Raw genomic sequence first — 18,553 nt, 5'->3', positions numbered from 1 at the left:
AAACTAATTAGCACTGGTGTCTGCAATTGCTTACAGTGATATAAAGAGCCCTGACACACATCACCATCAATGAGTTTAACTGACAAACAAACAAATTATTCCCTTATCACTCCTAAACACTTTTTGCATAATAATTTGGAACACAGTGTACATGTGCTTTTCCACAAAACACCAGTGGTTCACGTAGTGAATCTTACAGTTCTAACTTGCCAACCGTGGTCTGTATGGAGTTGTTCAATAAAGGGCCCAAAATTAAGATAACATAGATGGGAGAGGTCTCTATGAATAGGAATTCCTAAGTATTTGATACCCTGTGAGGGCCAGGCAAAGGGAAAGTTGGACTGGATGGAATCCTATATGGATTTGGGGAGGGAGACATCGAGGGCCTCAGACTTCGCTGCATTGATTTTAAAATTTGACCATGTAACAAAGTGATCTATTTCAGCCATAACAGCATGGATGGATATATGTGATTGAGTGATATATACTAGGACATCATCAGCAAATAGAGAGCACTTGTACTCGGTGCCTCCCACCTCAATCCACCTAATATTGGGGTTATGGCGAATTGATGAGAGCAGGTGCTCCATCACTAGGATGTATAAGAGAGGGGACAGAGAACATCCCTGCCTTGTCCCATTGGTGATTGTGAAAGGTGATGAAAATGTTCTGACGCGCCCCCTGGGCCTTGGGACACCCGGAGCCGGACCCTTTTTGGTGGATGCTGGTGGTTGTAGTCTCCGTGGCGGCAACCCGGTTCCGTGGCTCAGGGCGGTCAAACCAGTGGCGGAACTATTTATGTGGTTTTGATGTTTAAATGTCCGACTACGCCACCCGTGGATTGCGGTCAGAGTGAACCGCCGCTCCAGGGCAGACCGCTGAGGCTGGTGTTGTGGGTGCAGCAGAGCGTAGCATAACTCCCCACGGGAGGAGTATAGCCTCAGGGCAGTGTATGCGGAGGATGGGGGTGATGGTGCAGGGCAGCAGCAGTAATGACACGGAGTCAGTGATGCAGTCCAGGGCCTTTACTCACAGTTCTTATTATCCAGACCACGTCTGCAGGTAACGGCTGCCCACGTCGTACTGTGCTCACCAGGTGAGGGGCTCAGACAACTCCCAGATAACTTTGGAGCGCTTCACAGGACCCCCTTTGTGTGTCCTTTGTCTGGCCTTTCTTACCAACCCTTCTGTCCGGCTGCCTCGGGCCTCCTCTTGGTAAACTTGGCGCCAGTTTCCCTGACCCTATGTGGTGCCTTCCTAGCGGGTGTAGCGAGGGGCTGCGCCACATAAAATGTCACAGCCTCCTGTTTCTAGCTGAGGGTCGTTTCCTGCCTCCACTAGTTTCGGGGACCGGTCTCCCCCTTTGGCCTGACCCCTCCACGCAGGTGGATTCTGGCGTGCGGTGGCGACTCGCCCGTCCGCACCCCTGAGATCCCTTCGTTCCTCGTTCCTGGAGCCTTCTCCGCTCCTCTTCCTTCCTTCTCCCTCTTCCAGGCCTGGGCCTCTGTTACTAGGCCCGCCTCCGGAGCAGAGCTCATGCAGAGCCCCTGCTCCCTGCCACTTCTGCTCAGACTTCTCTGCACTGAACTAAGATGGTGCCCACCTTTTATACTCCCTTCTCAATGCACCCAGGAACTGCTTCCTCCCTGCTCCTGCACTACAGGGTTCCCCTTCCTCAGTGTTCCCTCCCCCCACTCCAGCCAGGGACAGGGACTGTCGTGCCCATCTCAGGGGCATATTGGTCGCCCTGCCCCACGGCAATGTGGTGTAATGCATGCAGGTGTCGGGTCCTGATCCACACTACATCCTTACCTGAGAGTGAGATATCACACCTCTGGGTGAGGTGCAATACCTCTGTAGCAACCGAGCCCTCAGGGTGCTACAGTTCCATCTATCTTCAGCCTAGGTGACGTATTGCGATACAGGGCCGTGATTTTGGCTATAAAATGGTTCCCTAGACCCCTACCCCAAGCTTTTTAAGAGAATCATATATGGCGTGCCAGGAGACTCTATGGAATGCTTTCTCAGCATCCAACGAGAGTATCTAATTACAAATTTTTAACTGCATCTAGCCCAGGAAATACTTTGTGCCTAGTAGCAGGGTCTGCTAGTCAGCGGATTATCCCGGCTGTTAAGCAAGCTACACCACCTGTAGTTTGGACACTTCATTTTTTCAAAGGAAAAGCTTCGGGACCACGGGATACTCAGTGAAGAGCATCAGGAGGCACCCCAAGGCATAGGGGCTGGGACTGGCAGTAGGATGCCTTGCGGTGGACAGCCGAGCTCGATCCTTAGAAAAGCTTTTTAACTGCAGCAGCTTTAGTGGACGCTACTGGAGCTGGAATTACGCGGCTGCTGGCATGAGACTTGCCCTCCAATAGATCCTTGTAAATGGATTTAAAGTGTATTCATTCAAATTAGAGAGACAATTTAAATTAAAAAGCTTAGAGCTGCCTCCACCACAGGGGGGCTCGCTCGACCCACCAGCGGACAAGCACCAGTATTGGGAGAGGGGGGCTGGCCATCAGGGTTCACCGCGGCTCTGGCACAAACCCGGCGACACGGAGGTGGCACGGGCAGGAGCAGACTGGCCGTGTCGGCTTCTCACTTTTTGGATTTTAGAAGGGCATGACATGCCTATATCTGTGTCTCCCCCTCCTTTTACTCCTCCACCTCTTTTATTTTCGCATGACTATATGTACTTGTCACTTTTCCATGTGTTAGTTATGTCTTCTGAGCAGTTTGTCAGCTTTTGGACACCTTTGAAGGTGTTTTCTATGTGTTTCTATGTGTTTTTGTTTGCCTGCCATTGGTTTTAACGGTGTTCGAAGGTGTTCGACGAACAGTTCGACGAACAGTTCGGCGAACACACGGGTGTTCGACGAACCGAACCGAACTCGAACACTACGGGGGTGGCTCAACACTAATCTTAAGATGGGTCGTAATTTCATCTTCCAACAAGACAACGACACAAAGCACACAGCCAAGAAAACCAAGGCCTGGTTCAAGAGGGAAAAAGTCAAGGTGTTTGAGTGGCCTAGTCAGTCTCCTGACCTTAACCCAATTGAAAACTTGTGGAAGGAGCTCAAGAATAAAGTCCACATGAGACACCCAAAGAATCTAGATAACTTGGAGAAGATCTGCATGGAGGAGTAGGCCAAGATAACTCCACAGACCTGTGCCGGCCTGATCAGGTCTTATAAAAGACGATTATTAGCTGTAATTGCAAACAAGGGTTATTCCACAAAATATTAAACATAGGGGTTGTATAATAATTGACCCACACTTTTATGTTTAAAATTTAATAAAATTCAACTGAGCAACATAACTTTTTGGTTTGTAAGATTTATGCTTCTGTTCATAACACCTACTCTCGTTTGCAGTTTGAAGGCTCTAACTTATTTGCATCTTATCAAACCAGCTAAATCTGCAGGGGGTTGAATACTACTTGTAGGCACTGTATATATATATATATATATATATATATATATATAAATACATAAAGTACAGACCAAAAGTTTGGATACACATTCTCATTTAAAGATTTTTCTGTATTTTCATGATTATGAAAATTGTGCATTCACACTGCCAAGAGTGTGCAAAGCAGTCATCAAAGGAAAAGGTGGCTACTTTGAAGAACCTAGAATATAAGACATATTTTCAGTTGTTTCACACTTTTTTGTTAAGTATATAATTCCACATGTGTTAATTCATAGTTTTGATGCCTTCAATGTGAATGTACAATTTTCATGGTCATGAAAATACAGAAAAATCTTTAAATGAGAAGGTGTGTCCAAACTTTTGGTCTGTACTGTATACACATACTGTAGTGGTCTCAGCTCACTGGTAGACACTTGGATACACACAGGTGTGGCGCCCCTGAGGGTTCAGTTGCCACAGAGGTACTGCACCTCACCCAGAGGTGTGGCATCTCCTTCTCTCAGGTAAGGATGGAGTACTGCCCGGGACCCCAACACCCGCACTCAACACTACACTACTCCAGGCCGGATGGAAGGGCATTATGCACTTCTTCTGCTGCCCCGTCCCTGGCTGGAGTGGGGGGGAACCAAAAGTGAGAGGGAACCAAGTAGTGGGTGTGGTGGAGGACGCAGAACAGGGGAGAACTTGAAGATATACATATAAGAAAGGAAGCCATCATGTGTAGGGGTGGATTCAGTGAGAGAGAAGAGGAGAGGAGCAGAGTCTCTTCGGGAGCTCTGCTCCAGAGTGGGGCCTAGTAAGAGAGGCCCAAGAGTGAGAGGGGAACGGAGGAGAAAGGCTCCCGTAACAGAAGGGATCCCAGGGAGGTACGGTGAGTGCAGGACGGCACCCATACGCCCAAATATACCAGGCATCAGAGGGATCAGGCAGCAAGAAGGGAACCGGTCCCTGGACTAGCCGAGTTACTTTAAGTCTCAGCTAGAAAACCGGAGGCTTCTGCACTTTCAAGGTGCAGTTGCCATATCCGCACCTAAGCCGCTGAAAAGGGCACCAAGCAAGGTCCGGGAACTTCAAGTTGCCCAGAGGGATCTCAAGGTACCCGATCGGGACTTTGTGTGGCGGGGCGCAAGGCAGGAGGGAGAGACCCAGCACGGGAAGTTGGCTAAGAAAGGAACATACAGACAGGGGTACCGTTAAGTGCTCTTGAGATACTTGAGGGAGTGCTGAGCACCTGCCTGGTGAACGCAGCGCGACGTGGGAGCCTGTCAGCTATCTAGTGCTACCTGAAGAACCTAAATAACTGTGAGTAAACTCGGATGACTGCACCCCACTATTTCTGTCAGTTATTTCTAACACGTTATCCCTCCTGCACTACAACGCCCAGCATCACCATCTGCACCTACACTGCCCTGGAGTTGTGCTCTGCCTGTGGAGAGCCGCACCAACCCAGCTGCCCTAACACCTGCTCCAGAGGTCTGCAGCAGTGCCGGTACCCATTATCGGGAACCACAGGTGGGGTCATGAGACAAAACCGTTTATCGTCCCTTCAAGCAACAACCCCCTTTTAAGAGTGACCCCAGGGTACGGGCCCAGGAGCCGACTGCCGTGACATCCCAAGAAGGTAAAGGCCCAGGTACCGAGTCCCCCATATCCCCCTGGGCGAGTCACAGGCACAGGATGTTTATATCAAAACAGAATAAAGTTTATTGTCTTTCATAAACTTTACAGCTCCAAGCCTTTCTTTAGCATGAATTAATAACAAACGGTCCTTTCTTCAGAACAGATGAATATCAAAACAGTCCTTTCTCTGGGTAAGGCAAAGTAAATCAAAACAGTCACACCAACTCAGTAATACAGGCAATTCTCAGTCTTTGGCCATGGCCCCACTATCAGTATTTGGTCAGTATGTTTTCTCAGGCGTGGGAGCCAAAACCAGGTGAGGAACAATCAGAGAAAAGGTATAATAGAAACAAGTCACCAATTCTGCATTTATCACCCACTCCTGGTTTTGGCTCCCACTCCTGAGAAAAAGTACTGACCAAATACTGACAGTGCAGCCGTTGCCTTTAGTATAGACTCTGCACCATTCACAGTCTTTTTCCAACTCCAAAACAACACACTCTGCTAAACTAACCCAGCTGCCTGTTATCATGCCTGTAAGATCTGGACTGGAGTATGGGACCAACCTTTCTCACCCAGGCTCTTTTGCTTTCTCCTAAATCCCGGACCCAAAATCCAGTCTAATAAAAACCCTTTCACTAATCTATTGTTACTGGTGCACTTTATCTAGGGACTTACATCACCAAAGCCAACTAACTTGGTGACACATAGCTGTCATCCAGGACCTTACCTCCTGATTTCTTACAATAAATATTCATATATTTGCACCGTATCTATATGTCATAAAGAAGACCCCTGTGCAAGAACAATGTATGTGCCTTTTGCAGTCCAATAGCTCCTCATAATGCCCTAATGTAAAGTGCTGTGGAACATGCTGGAGCTATAGAAATAAAATTTATTATTATTATTATTACAATTTCACCTGCTTTGGAGGTGGAAATGGGCCCCCTTACCTCCTATATGGATGCACAGGTTGCACCAATGATATGTCCATCCCTGCTACAGTACAGACCAAAAGTTTGGACACACCTTCTCATTTAAAGATTTTTCTGTATTTTCATGACTATGAAAATTGTACATTCACACTGAAGGCATCAAAACTATGAATTAACACATGTTGAATTATATACTTAACAAAAAAGTGTGAAACAACTGAAAATATGTCTTATATTCTAGGTTCTTCAAAGTAGCAACCTTTTGCTTTGATGACTGCTTTGCACACTCTTGGCATTCTCTTGATGAGCTTCAAGTGGTAGTCACTGGAAATGGTCTTCCAACAATCTTGAAGGAGTTCCCAGAGATGCTTAGCACTTGCTGGCCCTTTTGCCTTCACTCTGCGGTCCAGCTCACCCCAAACCATCTCGATTGGGTTCAGGTCTGGTGACTGTGGAGGCCAGGTCATCTGGCGTAGCACTCCATCACTCTCCTTCTTGGTCAAATAGCCCTTACACAGCCTGGAGGTGTGTTTGGGGTCATAGTCCTGTTGAAAAATAAATGATGGTCCAACTAAATGCAAACCGGATGGAATAGCATGCCGCTGCAAGATGCTGTGGTAGCCATGCTGGTTCAGTATACCTTCAATTTTGAATAAATCCCCAACAGTGTCACCAGCAAAGCACCCCCACACCATCACACCTCCTCCTCCATGCTTCACGGTGGGAACCAGGAATGTAGAGTCCATTCGTTCACCTTTTCTGCGTCGCACAAAGACACGGTGGTTGGAACCAAAGATCTCAAATTTGGACTCATCAGACCAAAGCACAGATTTCCACTGGTCTAATGTCCATTCCTTGTGTTCTTTAGCCCAAACAAGTCTCTTCTGCTTGTTGCCTGTCCTTAGCAGTGGTTTCCTAGCAGCTATTTTACCATGAAGGCCTGCTGCACAAAGTCTACTCTTAACAGTTGTTGAAGAGATGTATCTGCTGCTAGAACTCTGTGTGGCATTGACCTGGTCTCTAATCTGAGCTGCTGTTAACCTGCGATTTCTGAGGCTGGTGACTCGGATAAATTTATCCTCAGAAGCAGAGGTGACTCTTGGTCTTCCTTTCCTGGGGCGGTCCTCATGTGAGCCAGTTTCTTTGTAGCGCTTAATGGTTTTTGCAACTGCACTTGGGGACACTTTCAAAGTTTTCCCAATTTTTCAGACTGACTGACCTTCATTTCTTAAAGTAATGATGGCCACTCGTTTTTCTTTACTTAGCTGCTTTTTTCTTGCCATAATACAAATTCAAACAGTCTATTCAGTAGGGCTATCAGCTGTGTATCCATCAGACTTCTGCACAACACAACTGATGGTCCCAACCCCATTTATAAGGCAAGAAATCCCACTTCTTAAACCTGACAGGGATACCTGTGAAGTGAAAACCATTTCCGGTGACTACCCCTTGAAGCTCATCAAGAGAATGCCAAGAGTGTGCTAAGCAGTCATCAAAGTAAAAGGTGGCTACTTTGAAGAACCTAGAATATAAGGCTGCTGTTATGCACATGCCCGGGCTAAGCGGCGTGTGCGTGTGATTGGTAGTGATTCCACTGGACCGTGCCGGAGAGTGAATGCCTGGAGGGGCGTGACTAAGTATTCACCCGATCCGACCAGGGTCGCACGACGGCATACGACGCCAGTGCACCAAGGAGGAACCGAGCAGAGGGACCAGGTGCTACTCCAGGACAGACCCCGGACACGGCTGTTGACCCACACAGGGAAATACAGGAACAGGCTGGTAGGCTGGCACACAGACTGGAGGGTATAGGCAGGCACGACTGGTATGCAGGCAGGCGGGTATGCAGGCAGGGGGGTAAAGGCAAGCACAGCTAGAGTGCAGACAGGGAGGCACTAGCAGGTAGGAACACAGGCGGGATAGGACCCAGTACACACCGGGACTCAGGAACAATACAGGCAGAGGGTTACAGGCAAGCACAGCTAGAGTGCAGACAAGGCTGAGCAGGGAGGACAGGGCTCTGTTCACACGGAACAGACAGGAAGGGAAAGACAGAGCCAGATACTCACACAGTACTTGCAGAGACAACAAGCAGGAGTTAGGTACGAGTTCAGACTCTGCAGAAAAAGGAAGGGAACGGACATAGAGGCAAAACAGGTAAAGGACAGGAGAGAGTTCAGACTGGAACTGAGTGTACGGAGGAGACCGACACTGCAGAGGGATACAGGAGCGGGTCTGGGAATACGGCCCCCAGAGAGGCGGAACGAACAGGCAAGGAGCGTGTTCAGACAGGACAGACCAGACACAGGAGCGGGTCTAGGAAATCGGCCACTAGAAGGCGAGAGGAACAGGCTAGGAGCGTGTTCAGACAGGACAGACAAGAGAAAACAGAAAGGAGTCAGTTCAGACACGGGAGCTGATACCGCAAAGCAGGAGACATACAGGACTCAGTTCAGACACGGGAGCTGATACCGCAAAGCAGGAGACATACAGGACTCAGTTCAGACACGGGAACTGATACAAAAAGCAGGAGACAAGAGACGGGACCTGGCACCTTCAGAGTGCAAGCACACACTGAAGGAAACACTATGCTCAGGCAGGGATAGAAGGGAGCTGCTGAGCTATATACCAAGTGACAGACAGCAATAGGCTGAGGACGCACAAGGGGTGTGACCCACAGCAGGTACAAAAGGCAGGAAGTGATCGGGCGCCGCCCTTAAGCAGCAGAAACAGACACAAACAGACAGCATGGAGGGAAGCCAGAGAGACATTCTGGACAGGAGATCAAGTGCGCCCTCTTGCACAGTGGGAGATGGACCACCATGCAAGGACGCCGCCAGGTATGTTACAGTACCTCCCCCCTTACGCCCCCTCTTCTTCAGGCCTGCCAGAATCTTCCGCAGGGAATTCGAGGGCCAGTCGTTCACTGGGTTGGAGGGGGACAGAGACTTAAGGGTAATCTCTGCTTCGAGGTACATCTTGTCAAGCTCACAGGAAGAAATAGACGGGTTATCACGTACATAATGAGGAAAAGTCACTGTCTCTTTGTTATCCGGTGGTATCCCGGAGGATTCAGGAAACAACTGGAGGTCCTCCGCCGGGTCAGAAGAGTGCAGAGGCTCAGAGAAAACAACTGCTTCAGAGTACACTAGGTCGGACTCACTGGAGGAAGCAGGCGAGGTATCGGGTACCGAGTATAGGAAAGTCTCTGTCCATTCACCACCAGGTGGCACCCCGAAGGGTTCTGGAGACAGCTGGCGGTCCTCCGCCTGGTCAGAGGGGTGTAGAGACTCACGGGTAACCTCTGCTTCAGAGTACACTAGGTCGGACTCACTGGAGGAAGCAGGCGAGGTATCGGGTACCGAGTATAGGAAAGTCTCTGTCCATTCACCACCAGGTGGCACCCCGAAGGGTTCTGGAGACAGCTGGCAGTCCTCCGCCTGGTCAGAGGGGTGTAGAGACTCACGGGTAACCTCTGCTTCAGAGTACACTAGGTCGGACTCACTGGACGAAGCAAGCGAGGTATCAGATCCAGGATATAGGAAAGTCTCTGTCCATTCACCACCAGGTGGCACCCCGAAGGATTCTGAACACAACTGGAGGTCCTCCGCCTGGTCGGAGGGGTGTTAAGACTCAGGAGTAACCTCTGCTTCGGAGTACACTAAGTTGGACTCACTGGACGAAGCGAGCGAGGTATCAGGTACAGAGTATAGGAGAGTCTCTGTCCTTTCGCTACCAGGTAGCACCCCGAAGGGTTCAGGAGACAACTTGAGATCCTCCGCCTGGTCGGAGGGGTGTAGAGACTCGGAGGTAACTACCACTTTGGGGTACCCATTGTCAGGCTCACAGGACGAAGCGGACAAAGTATTGAGTACCGGGTGTAGAGAAGTCTCTCTCCATTTGTCATCGAGTGGTATCCCGGAGGGTTCAGGAGGCAACAGGGGATCCTCCGCCAGGTAGTAGAGGTGCACAGACTCTGAGGTAACCACAGCTTTGGAGCATCCTTGGACATGCACACCGGTAAAAGAGAAAGAAGCATCTGATGCCGGGTGCAGGAAGTTCTCCTGTGTGGAGTCTGGATGGGCAGAAGTCTCTTCGGCCAGGAGAACTGGTGCACTACCCACGCACATTACCCATTGGGGTTTCTCCGGGATACAGGGAGATGAAGCTTCAGTAGGGACTTCAAGGTTGGGGTCAGGAGGTCTCAGGGAGGACAGACCCTGGCGTGACGGCTTGCCTCTAAGTCTAGCACGTCTGGACTGCCTCTTGAGGTTGAGAGAAGTATTCCGGAAAGCGTAGTCACCCTGTGAGGATTCTGGGTGGGCAGTAGTCTCATTGGGCTGGAGGACTATTGCGCTACCCACACACATTACCCGTCGGGGCTGCTCCGGGATATTGGGAAGTGAAGCTTCAGCAGGGGCTTCAGAGTTAGGGTCCTCGAAGACCATACGAAAGGCCACCAGGAAGGCCTGCAGGTCAAGGATGACAGGATCCCATGCTTCCCATAGGGGGGTGACCCATTTCAAGGCATCACCCGCTAGGTAGTCAATCATAAAGGCCACTTTAGCCCAATCGGAAGGAAAATAGAGAGGGTAGGCCTTAAAGTGTAGCATGCATTGCTCCACAAATGCACGACACTGTCTTGGATCCCCATAGTAACGTGGCGGATCCGCAGGAACGAGGGCTGATAGATCCATCTGGACGGGTGCGTAACTCGCCTGGAACTCAGCTAAAGGGGGAAAAAAATTTATTTATTTTATTTTAATGCATGTATTCGCTGGAAAAACTTCTCAAAGAGCGAAGGCCGTGGGGCTCAACGGGAACCATGGCCTGAGCATGCTGTTATGCACACGCCCGGGCTAAGCGGCGTGTGCGTGTGATTGGTAGTGATTCCACTGGACCGTGCCGGAGAGTGAATGCCTGGAGGGGCGTGACTAAGTATTCACCCGATCCGACCAGGGTCGCACGACGGCATACGACGCCAGTGCACCAAGGAGGAACCGAGCAGAGGGACCAGGTGCTACTCCAGGACAGACCCCGGACACGGCTGTTGACCCACACAGGGAAATACAGGAACAGGCTGGTAGGCTGGCACACAGACTGGAGGGTATAGGCAGGCACGACTGGTATGCAGGCAGGCGGGTATGCAGGCAGGGGGGTAAAGGCAAGCACAGCTAGAGTGCAGACAGGGAGGCACTAGCAGGTAGGAACACAGGCGGGATAGGACCCAGTACACACCGGGACTCAGGAACAATACAGGCAGAGGGTTACAGGCAAGCACAGCTAGAGTGCAGACAAGGCTGAGCAGGGAGGACAGGGCTCTGTTCACACGGAACAGACAGGAAGGGAAAGACAGAGCCAGATACTCACACAGTACTTGCAGAGACAACAAGCAGGAGTTAGGTACGAGTTCAGACTCTGCAGAAAAAGGAAGGGAACGGACATAGAGGCAAAACAGGTAAAGGACAGGAGAGAGTTCAGACTGGAACTGAGTGTACGGAGGAGACCGACACTGCAGAGGGATACAGGAGCGGGTCTGGGAATACGGCCCCCAGAGAGGCGGAACGAACAGGCAAGGAGCGTGTTCAGACAGGACAGACCAGACACAGGAGCGGGTCTAGGAAATCGGCCACTAGAAGGCGAGAGGAACAGGCTAGGAGCGTGTTCAGACAGGACAGACAAGAGAAAACAGAAAGGAGTCAGTTCAGACACGGGAGCTGATACCGCAAAGCAGGAGACATACAGGACTCAGTTCAGACACGGGAGCTGATACCGCAAAGCAGGAGACATACAGGACTCAGTTCAGACACGGGAACTGATACAAAAAGCAGGAGACAAGAGACGGGACCTGGCACCTTCAGAGTGCAAGCACACACTGAAGGAAACACTATGCTCAGGCAGGGATAGAAGGGAGCTGCTGAGCTATATACCAAGTGACAGACAGCAATAGGCTGAGGACGCACAAGGGGTGTGACCCACAGCAGGTACAAAAGGCAGGAAGTGATCGGGCGCCGCCCTTAAGCAGCAGAAACAGACACAAACAGACAGCATGGAGGGAAGCCAGAGAGACATTCTGGACAGGAGATCAAGTGCGCCCTCTTGCACAGTGGGAGATGGACCACCATGCAAGGACGCCGCCAGGTATGTTACAGCTGCGTTCACACATTGCGTATTTGCTGCTTTTTTTTACGCGCGCGTATTTTCCTGCAGTTTTTGCCTGCGTTCACACATTGCGTATTTCCCTGCGTTTTTTTACGCTGCGTATTTTCCTGCTTTTTTTACCTGCGTTTTTTTAAGCAAGTAAAAAAAGCACCTCCATTCACACACTGCGTAAAAAAGCTCAGAAAAAAACGCAGTGTGAAAATGAAGTGTGACATGTGTAATGTCACACTTCATTTCAGTGTGACATGTGTACTGTCTGTGTCTGTGTGTCGTGTGTGTACTGTCTGTGTCTATGTGTCCTGTGTGTGTGTCCCTAGCAGTGTATGTACAGACTATGGATACTCACCTACCCGATGCATGAGAGACACGTCTGCTCCGTCCCGCGCTTGCAGCATCTGCCGTGAAGCGATCAGCTGACTGTCAGCTGACCGGCTTGTAATCAGCTGACCGGCCGGTTACAAGCCGGTTAGCTAACAGCTGATTGGCTCACCGGCAGATGCTGGAAGCGCGGGATTGGAGCGGACCGGACCGGACGCCTCTCCCCTGACATCGGGTAGGTGAGTATCCATCCTGCGCCGCCGTAAAAAAGCGATGGAATTACGCAGTGTGTGAACACCGCTGCGTAATTCCATCGCTTATAATGGGCACAATAGAGAGAAAGCGCAGGACGCAGCTGCGTAAAGAATTGACATGCCAATTCTTTATGCAGCTGCGCTTTCCCGCTGCATAAAATTTCACAGTGTCTGAACGACAAAGTGAATTTCCCATTCACTTTGCTGGCAGACACAAAGCACATTGCGTATTTTCAAAAAGCGCGCGCAAAAAAGCGCGCGGAAATACGCAATGTGTGAACGCAGCCTTAACCTGCATTTTTTTACGCAGGTAAAAAAAGCACCTCCATTCACACACTGCGTTTTTTGCTTCGTTTTTTTTTAATAGATCCAGTACTCACCTCTCCTGGTTCCAGCTGATGCTCCGGTCTCCTCAGCGTGCAGTGTGAAGCGCTGGACATCTCATAGCAGCGAGTGCCCTGTAATGACGTCATACGTCGAGTAAAATTATGAGGATGGAAAAGTCTTCTGACGCTACCTCCTCCATCATAATTGCTCGCACTGGGCCCCCTCCGGCTGTCAATGTGAGCAATGATGATGGAGGAGGAAGCATCAGAAGACGTTTCCAATCCCTTCATTTTGTGTGGGCGAGCGGCCGGGCAGTGCGGATGCTAACGGAAAGAAGCAGGGCCCGCTGCGGTGAGGCTCACGGGTCCCATAACAGTGGAGTGGCCTGCCGCCATTGGCGGTACACCACTGCATATATGCACACATATATATATATACACACACACATATACACACATATGCGTACACACATATACACACACATTACACATGGACTTACCCTCTCTGCAGATGATTCCACATGATGCATTTCTCTGATGCAGCCTTCCATCTCAAAGGGCCCGACTGCAGAGTGTTCTTGCAAATTGCAGGGCTGAAGGCAGGAGGGGGAGAGCGGAGCAGGGGAGGCAGAGAGAGAGAGAACAGGGTAGGCAGGGAGCGAGAGAACAGGGTAGGCAGGGAGCGAGAGAACAGGGTAGGCAGAGAGAGAGAGCACAGGGGAGGCAGAGAGAGAGAGAGCACAGGGTAGGCAGGGAGAGAGAGCACAGGGTAGGCAGGGAGAGAGAGCACAGGGTAAGCAGGGAGGGAGAGCACAGGGGAGGCAGGGAGAGAGAGCACAGGGGAGGCAGAGAGAGAGAGCACAGGGGAGGCTGGGAGAAGGGGCCATGCTGGGAGCAGCCGCTCTGCTGGAGCTACAGGCTGGAGCTGGTGGGCGGAGCCTCACCTCCTGCACCTACAGACACTGAGGCATCATCCCGCCGCTTCCAGCATCTGCCGGTGAACCGATCAGCTGACTGTCAGCTGACTGGCTAGTACATCAGCTGATCGGTCGGTATACCGATCAACTGACTAGACTGATCAGCTAATTTACAAGCCGGTCAGCTGACAGTCAGCTAATCGGTTCACTGGCAGATGCTGGAAGTGGCGGGACCGGACCGGACGCCTCTCCCATCCATCGGATAGGTGAGTATCCATAGTTTCTCCTGCACCTCCGTAAAAAAGCGCTGGAATTACGCAGTGTGTGAACACCGCTCTGTAATTCCATCGCTTATAATGGGCACAATATGTGAGAAATCGCAGGCTGCGGTGCGTAAAGAATTGACATGTCAATTCTTTACGCAGCTGCGCTTTCGCGCTGCGTAAAATCACACAGTGTCTGAAAGGCAAAGTGAATTTCCCATTCACTTTGCTGGCAGACACAAGGCACATTGCGTATTTTGAAAAAGCTCTCGCAAAAAAGCGCGCAAAAATACGCAATGTGTGAACGCAGCCTAAGACATATTTTCAGTTGTTTCACACTTTTTTGTTAAGTATATAATTCCACATGTGTTAATTCATAGTTTTGATGCCTTCAGTGTGAATGTACAATTTTCAAAGTCATGAAAATACAGAAAAATCTTTAAATGAGGTGTGTCCAAACTTTTGGTCTGTACTGTATATCTATAATAACTAGAGTGTAAAGCAGTGGGACAGCTATTTCTGAGTGTACGCTGCTCTAACCCAGCCTTTCTATTCCACAAAACACAAAAGTGGAGAGTATGGAGGAATACAAAAAGGTAAGTGGAATAAGTGCGAGTATAAAAACAGAAGTCATTGCAAACAAGACAGGGAGGAAAGAGGTTACAATTGCACTGCTAATCTCCTATGAAAAACAAGCAGGTAACTTGAACAGAATGAATTAATGAATGAATGACAGAAACAATCATAGACAGATGCAGGCAGATAAAAGTGCAGCAGCTTTCCTACTTTGTGCTATGTAGTGGCTCTACAGTCATGTCCAGTAACATTCTGTCTGAGTAAGGGCAGGACCAGCATTGGACTTGATAGGACTCTCTCCAACCTCCTGTAATCGTCCTGCTCGTCTGTAACTATAGATAGATCAGTCTTGACAATAGGCAGTTACAGCAAGTTGCAAGAAAGAGATACACCTAGTGGCCAAACCCTAAGAGCAAATTTTGCTGAAAAAATACTTTTGGTTACGAAAGTGTCACACTTTTGACACATCTAATAATCATATATTTGTTGTAATGGCAGTGACTACTTAGTATTAAGTAATGCAATTTTTTTTAGTTTGTACAACACCAGACTAGTCTTTTTTGGTCCTTAGAGATATTTAGAAATTGTCCGCTTTCTTCACCTGTAAGAACTCTTCTTTCATACACTTCAACTTGGAGCTTGGGTCATTGATAACCTCTTGGCTTCAGAACTTTGGATTGTTTCTCCAGAATTATTACCTGAATTACATTAATTTAAATGATGTAAGCAGGAGCAAGCATTAGGAGAGTGTGAAGCATGGTCGTACTGGATGGGGTGGCAGCAGATTGTCAGTCAACAAGCAAAACAACAGGGCCGCGGTTCATCAAGATAAGGGAGTCAGACACACGCCTCTTAATAAATCAGGCACATCTCAAAATTGGCATATGCCTCTGTGCGCCTTGCCACAAATTTTACTCCAGTCGAAGTTGGCATAACTGGCATGAATACAAAATAAGTCGCTAAGTTTTTGCGCAACTCTGGGATGCACAAAAATGTTGAGACTTTTCAAAGCGATTTATGCCACAATTCTGGTGTAATTGCTTTGATGAATGTCCAAGTCATTCATATGGTAATAGCAGCTTGCAGTCAGCATAGGTCATCTATTTTAACAATTAAAGGGGTTTTCAAGAATTTCTAAAAATTTACTTCATTGTTGCTGAGTTGCAATAGCGGATATAGTACATAGACTTTTTCTGGAAGAAAGCAGACATGTTTTCTTAATCCTGGACGGATAAGCATCTTATAGGTGACGTTATTTGAAGATCTAATGTCCCATAATTGATTTCTAGACAGATTGCATATCTCTCTACTGTATACACTATATATTATTATTATTATTATTATTATACAGTATCTATGTGTTGGTACCTTCATCTGGGGAACAGTGTTATGGAAAAACACTTCATGGTAGTTCATGGTAGTGATTTCCTTTTTACAGGTACAAGAAGCTTTTTATGAGAGAATAAGCCTTTCAGCCACAGGATTTTTCAGGTAGGACACATTATTTCATGATTGTTCTTCAGGGGAAAACCGCTCCCTTGCCTCCCAGCTTCAAGCCTCTCAAAGATCAACATGTGTGCCGGCAGCATGATTGCACCACTTTTCTGCACTGTGCACTTTACTATGCTGCAATGAAAGGCAGCTTTACCGCTGCGGAATCAGAGGAGAGCAGGGGGATTGAAGCTTTCCCCAATGCAGTAATCTGGACAGCTTCAGAGCAAGGCATGCACGGCTTTAAAGCAAAGAACTTGCAAGCACATGCGCCTTGCCCAGGAAACCTGCTGCCTCTGATGCACTGCAGAGGTAGCCAGTAGTGTTGAGCGAGTATGTTCTGTCCGAGTATGCTCGGGCCGTGCTCCGAGTATTTACAGCTGCTCGGTGATATGGTTGAATTGCTCCCGTGTGCATGATTTGCGACTGTTTGACAGCTTTAATACATGTGAGGAATGTGTAAGAAATAGACATTCCTCACATGTAATTAAACTGTCAAACAGTTGCAAATCATGCACACGGGAGCGATTCAACCATATTACCGAGCAGCTGTAAATACTCGGAGCTCGGCCCGAGCATACTCGGCGAAAGGGTTAATAGAACATACTCGCTGAACACTAGTAGCCAGTAAACTAGCCAACGAGCTGCACACTATAGAATTCGCCGTTGTGAATATAGAGGATTTTTAATAAGAGATAAAGTGTAAAGTTGATTGTTTTACAAGCACTTTGCAATTTTACCCATTTAAAAAGATATGAACAACCCTTTAATTTCTTTCTGCTGTTACACAAAAAAATAACCTCTTACTGTCACTTACATAATGGGTTTTCTCTTTGCTACGTGCAGTGTACCAAGGTCATAACATAGTGACGTAAAAGCTTGGAGCTGTTATCTCCACAGCAGTTCTGGTATCAGTAATGGGAACGAGCAATCACAAATTTCTTAGCAATTAGTGAAATAAAGCAATTGCATTTTTGTCTGAGCACTTTGTTGAATGTGTGATGTTTTATCCTTCTCATACTCAGAGGTTACGAGACCCACATGGACTGGGAGAAAGGAGAAGGCTGTCCATTCCAATACTGCGTGTTTGGGGCTGCCTGTTCAGAGGTGGAAGTTGATTGTCTAACAGGAGATTATAAAGTAACGGATTAAAACTTTTTCCAATGACAAATGTGTTACTTCTGTTTGAGCTTCACCTCTGTTATGTTCCAGCTATATATGTCATCTTACTATAGCTTCAGAAATTCCTCATTAGTATTCAAAGTCCAGATTAAAAAAATGTCATATGTTGTAGTCCTTTAAACATCCTTTAGGTCTGTGAAGGTCCTCATCCTGATACCACCACTGATGGCTCAAAAAATTGCGCAGAAGCGATCAGTTTAGCAGGAAGAAATGCTGAGCTCCTGCATGAGAGCGTGCACAGCGGGGTACGGACCTATAGATTTTTGAATGTGCCCATATGCCAATGTGTGCACACGTATACAAGTCCTGAGCACTTCTGCAAGGTCATTTGAAAAACCCTACCAATCTCCAGGATGAGTAAGGGGCTACAACATATAAAACAACTTTTAAAAGTTTAGTTACATTTGATAAACTAATCTGATGAAAATTAACTTAAATTCATTTTTTTCAAAACTGTTCTTGTATTGACAGAACATCAGGGCAGATATCATTATGGATACTGGTTGCAGCATTAATCCAGCCTTGGATGTGGGACAGGTACTGTATATTGTCAGTGAACATTTATTTTCCTGCTAATGACAATAGCTCATGCATATGGCCAAATTACTGCTTCATTTTTAGAAGCAGCCATGGAGGTGCATTAGCCATTTACTATTCCTCCCAATACCTTTCAATTTTATGCAGAGCAGTTTTTTTCTGTTGCATTCTATACATATCTATATATTCTATACATTTCTCTAGGTAGCTCTCTATTGAAGTTGTTTACTTTTAGACAAAATCTTAAGTGGCAAGCTATGAGCTTTGCATATATTTAAAGGGGTATTTTCAAATTTTGAAGTTATGCCCTATCCAATGGATAGGGTATAATTTCACAATCTGTAGGAGTCCGACTGCTAGGACCCCCACCAATCCCAAAACGTGGGAGCCCCGTGTGAATGGAGCGGTGATTGATCATGCGCACTGGCACTTCATTCATTCTTATGGGAGTGCCAAAGACTAGCAGAGCACAGCACTTGGTTATCTCCAATGGACCCATTAAGAATGAATGGAGCAGAGGTGCGCATGATC

The 18,553-nt window shown here is 48.1% G+C and overlaps 1 protein-coding gene across 1 annotated transcript in view; it reads left to right on the top strand.

Annotated features, from left to right (window-relative positions):
- LOC141161552 (aldehyde oxidase 1-like) overlaps positions 1–18,553 on the top strand; it is a 536,896-nt gene that overhangs the window by 483,004 nt on the left and 35,339 nt on the right. Inside the window, exons 30-32 of the mRNA XM_073646509.1 lie at positions 16,251–16,303; positions 17,329–17,443; positions 17,957–18,022. Coding sequence (XP_073502610.1) covers positions 16,251–16,303; positions 17,329–17,443; positions 17,957–18,022 — 234 coding nt within the window. The remainder of the gene's footprint in view (positions 1–16,250; positions 16,304–17,328; positions 17,444–17,956; positions 18,023–18,553) is intronic.

This window comes from Phyllobates terribilis, unplaced genomic scaffold (genome assembly GCF_046119375.1).
Source record: "Phyllobates terribilis strain yellow unplaced genomic scaffold, ASM4611937v1 Scaffold_9__5_contigs__length_417890890, whole genome shotgun sequence".
Lineage (NCBI taxonomy): Eukaryota > Metazoa > Chordata > Amphibia > Anura > Dendrobatidae > Phyllobates > Phyllobates terribilis.
Note: the sequence above shows the minus strand (reverse complement) of the source record. Positions and strands in the feature narration are given on the sequence as shown.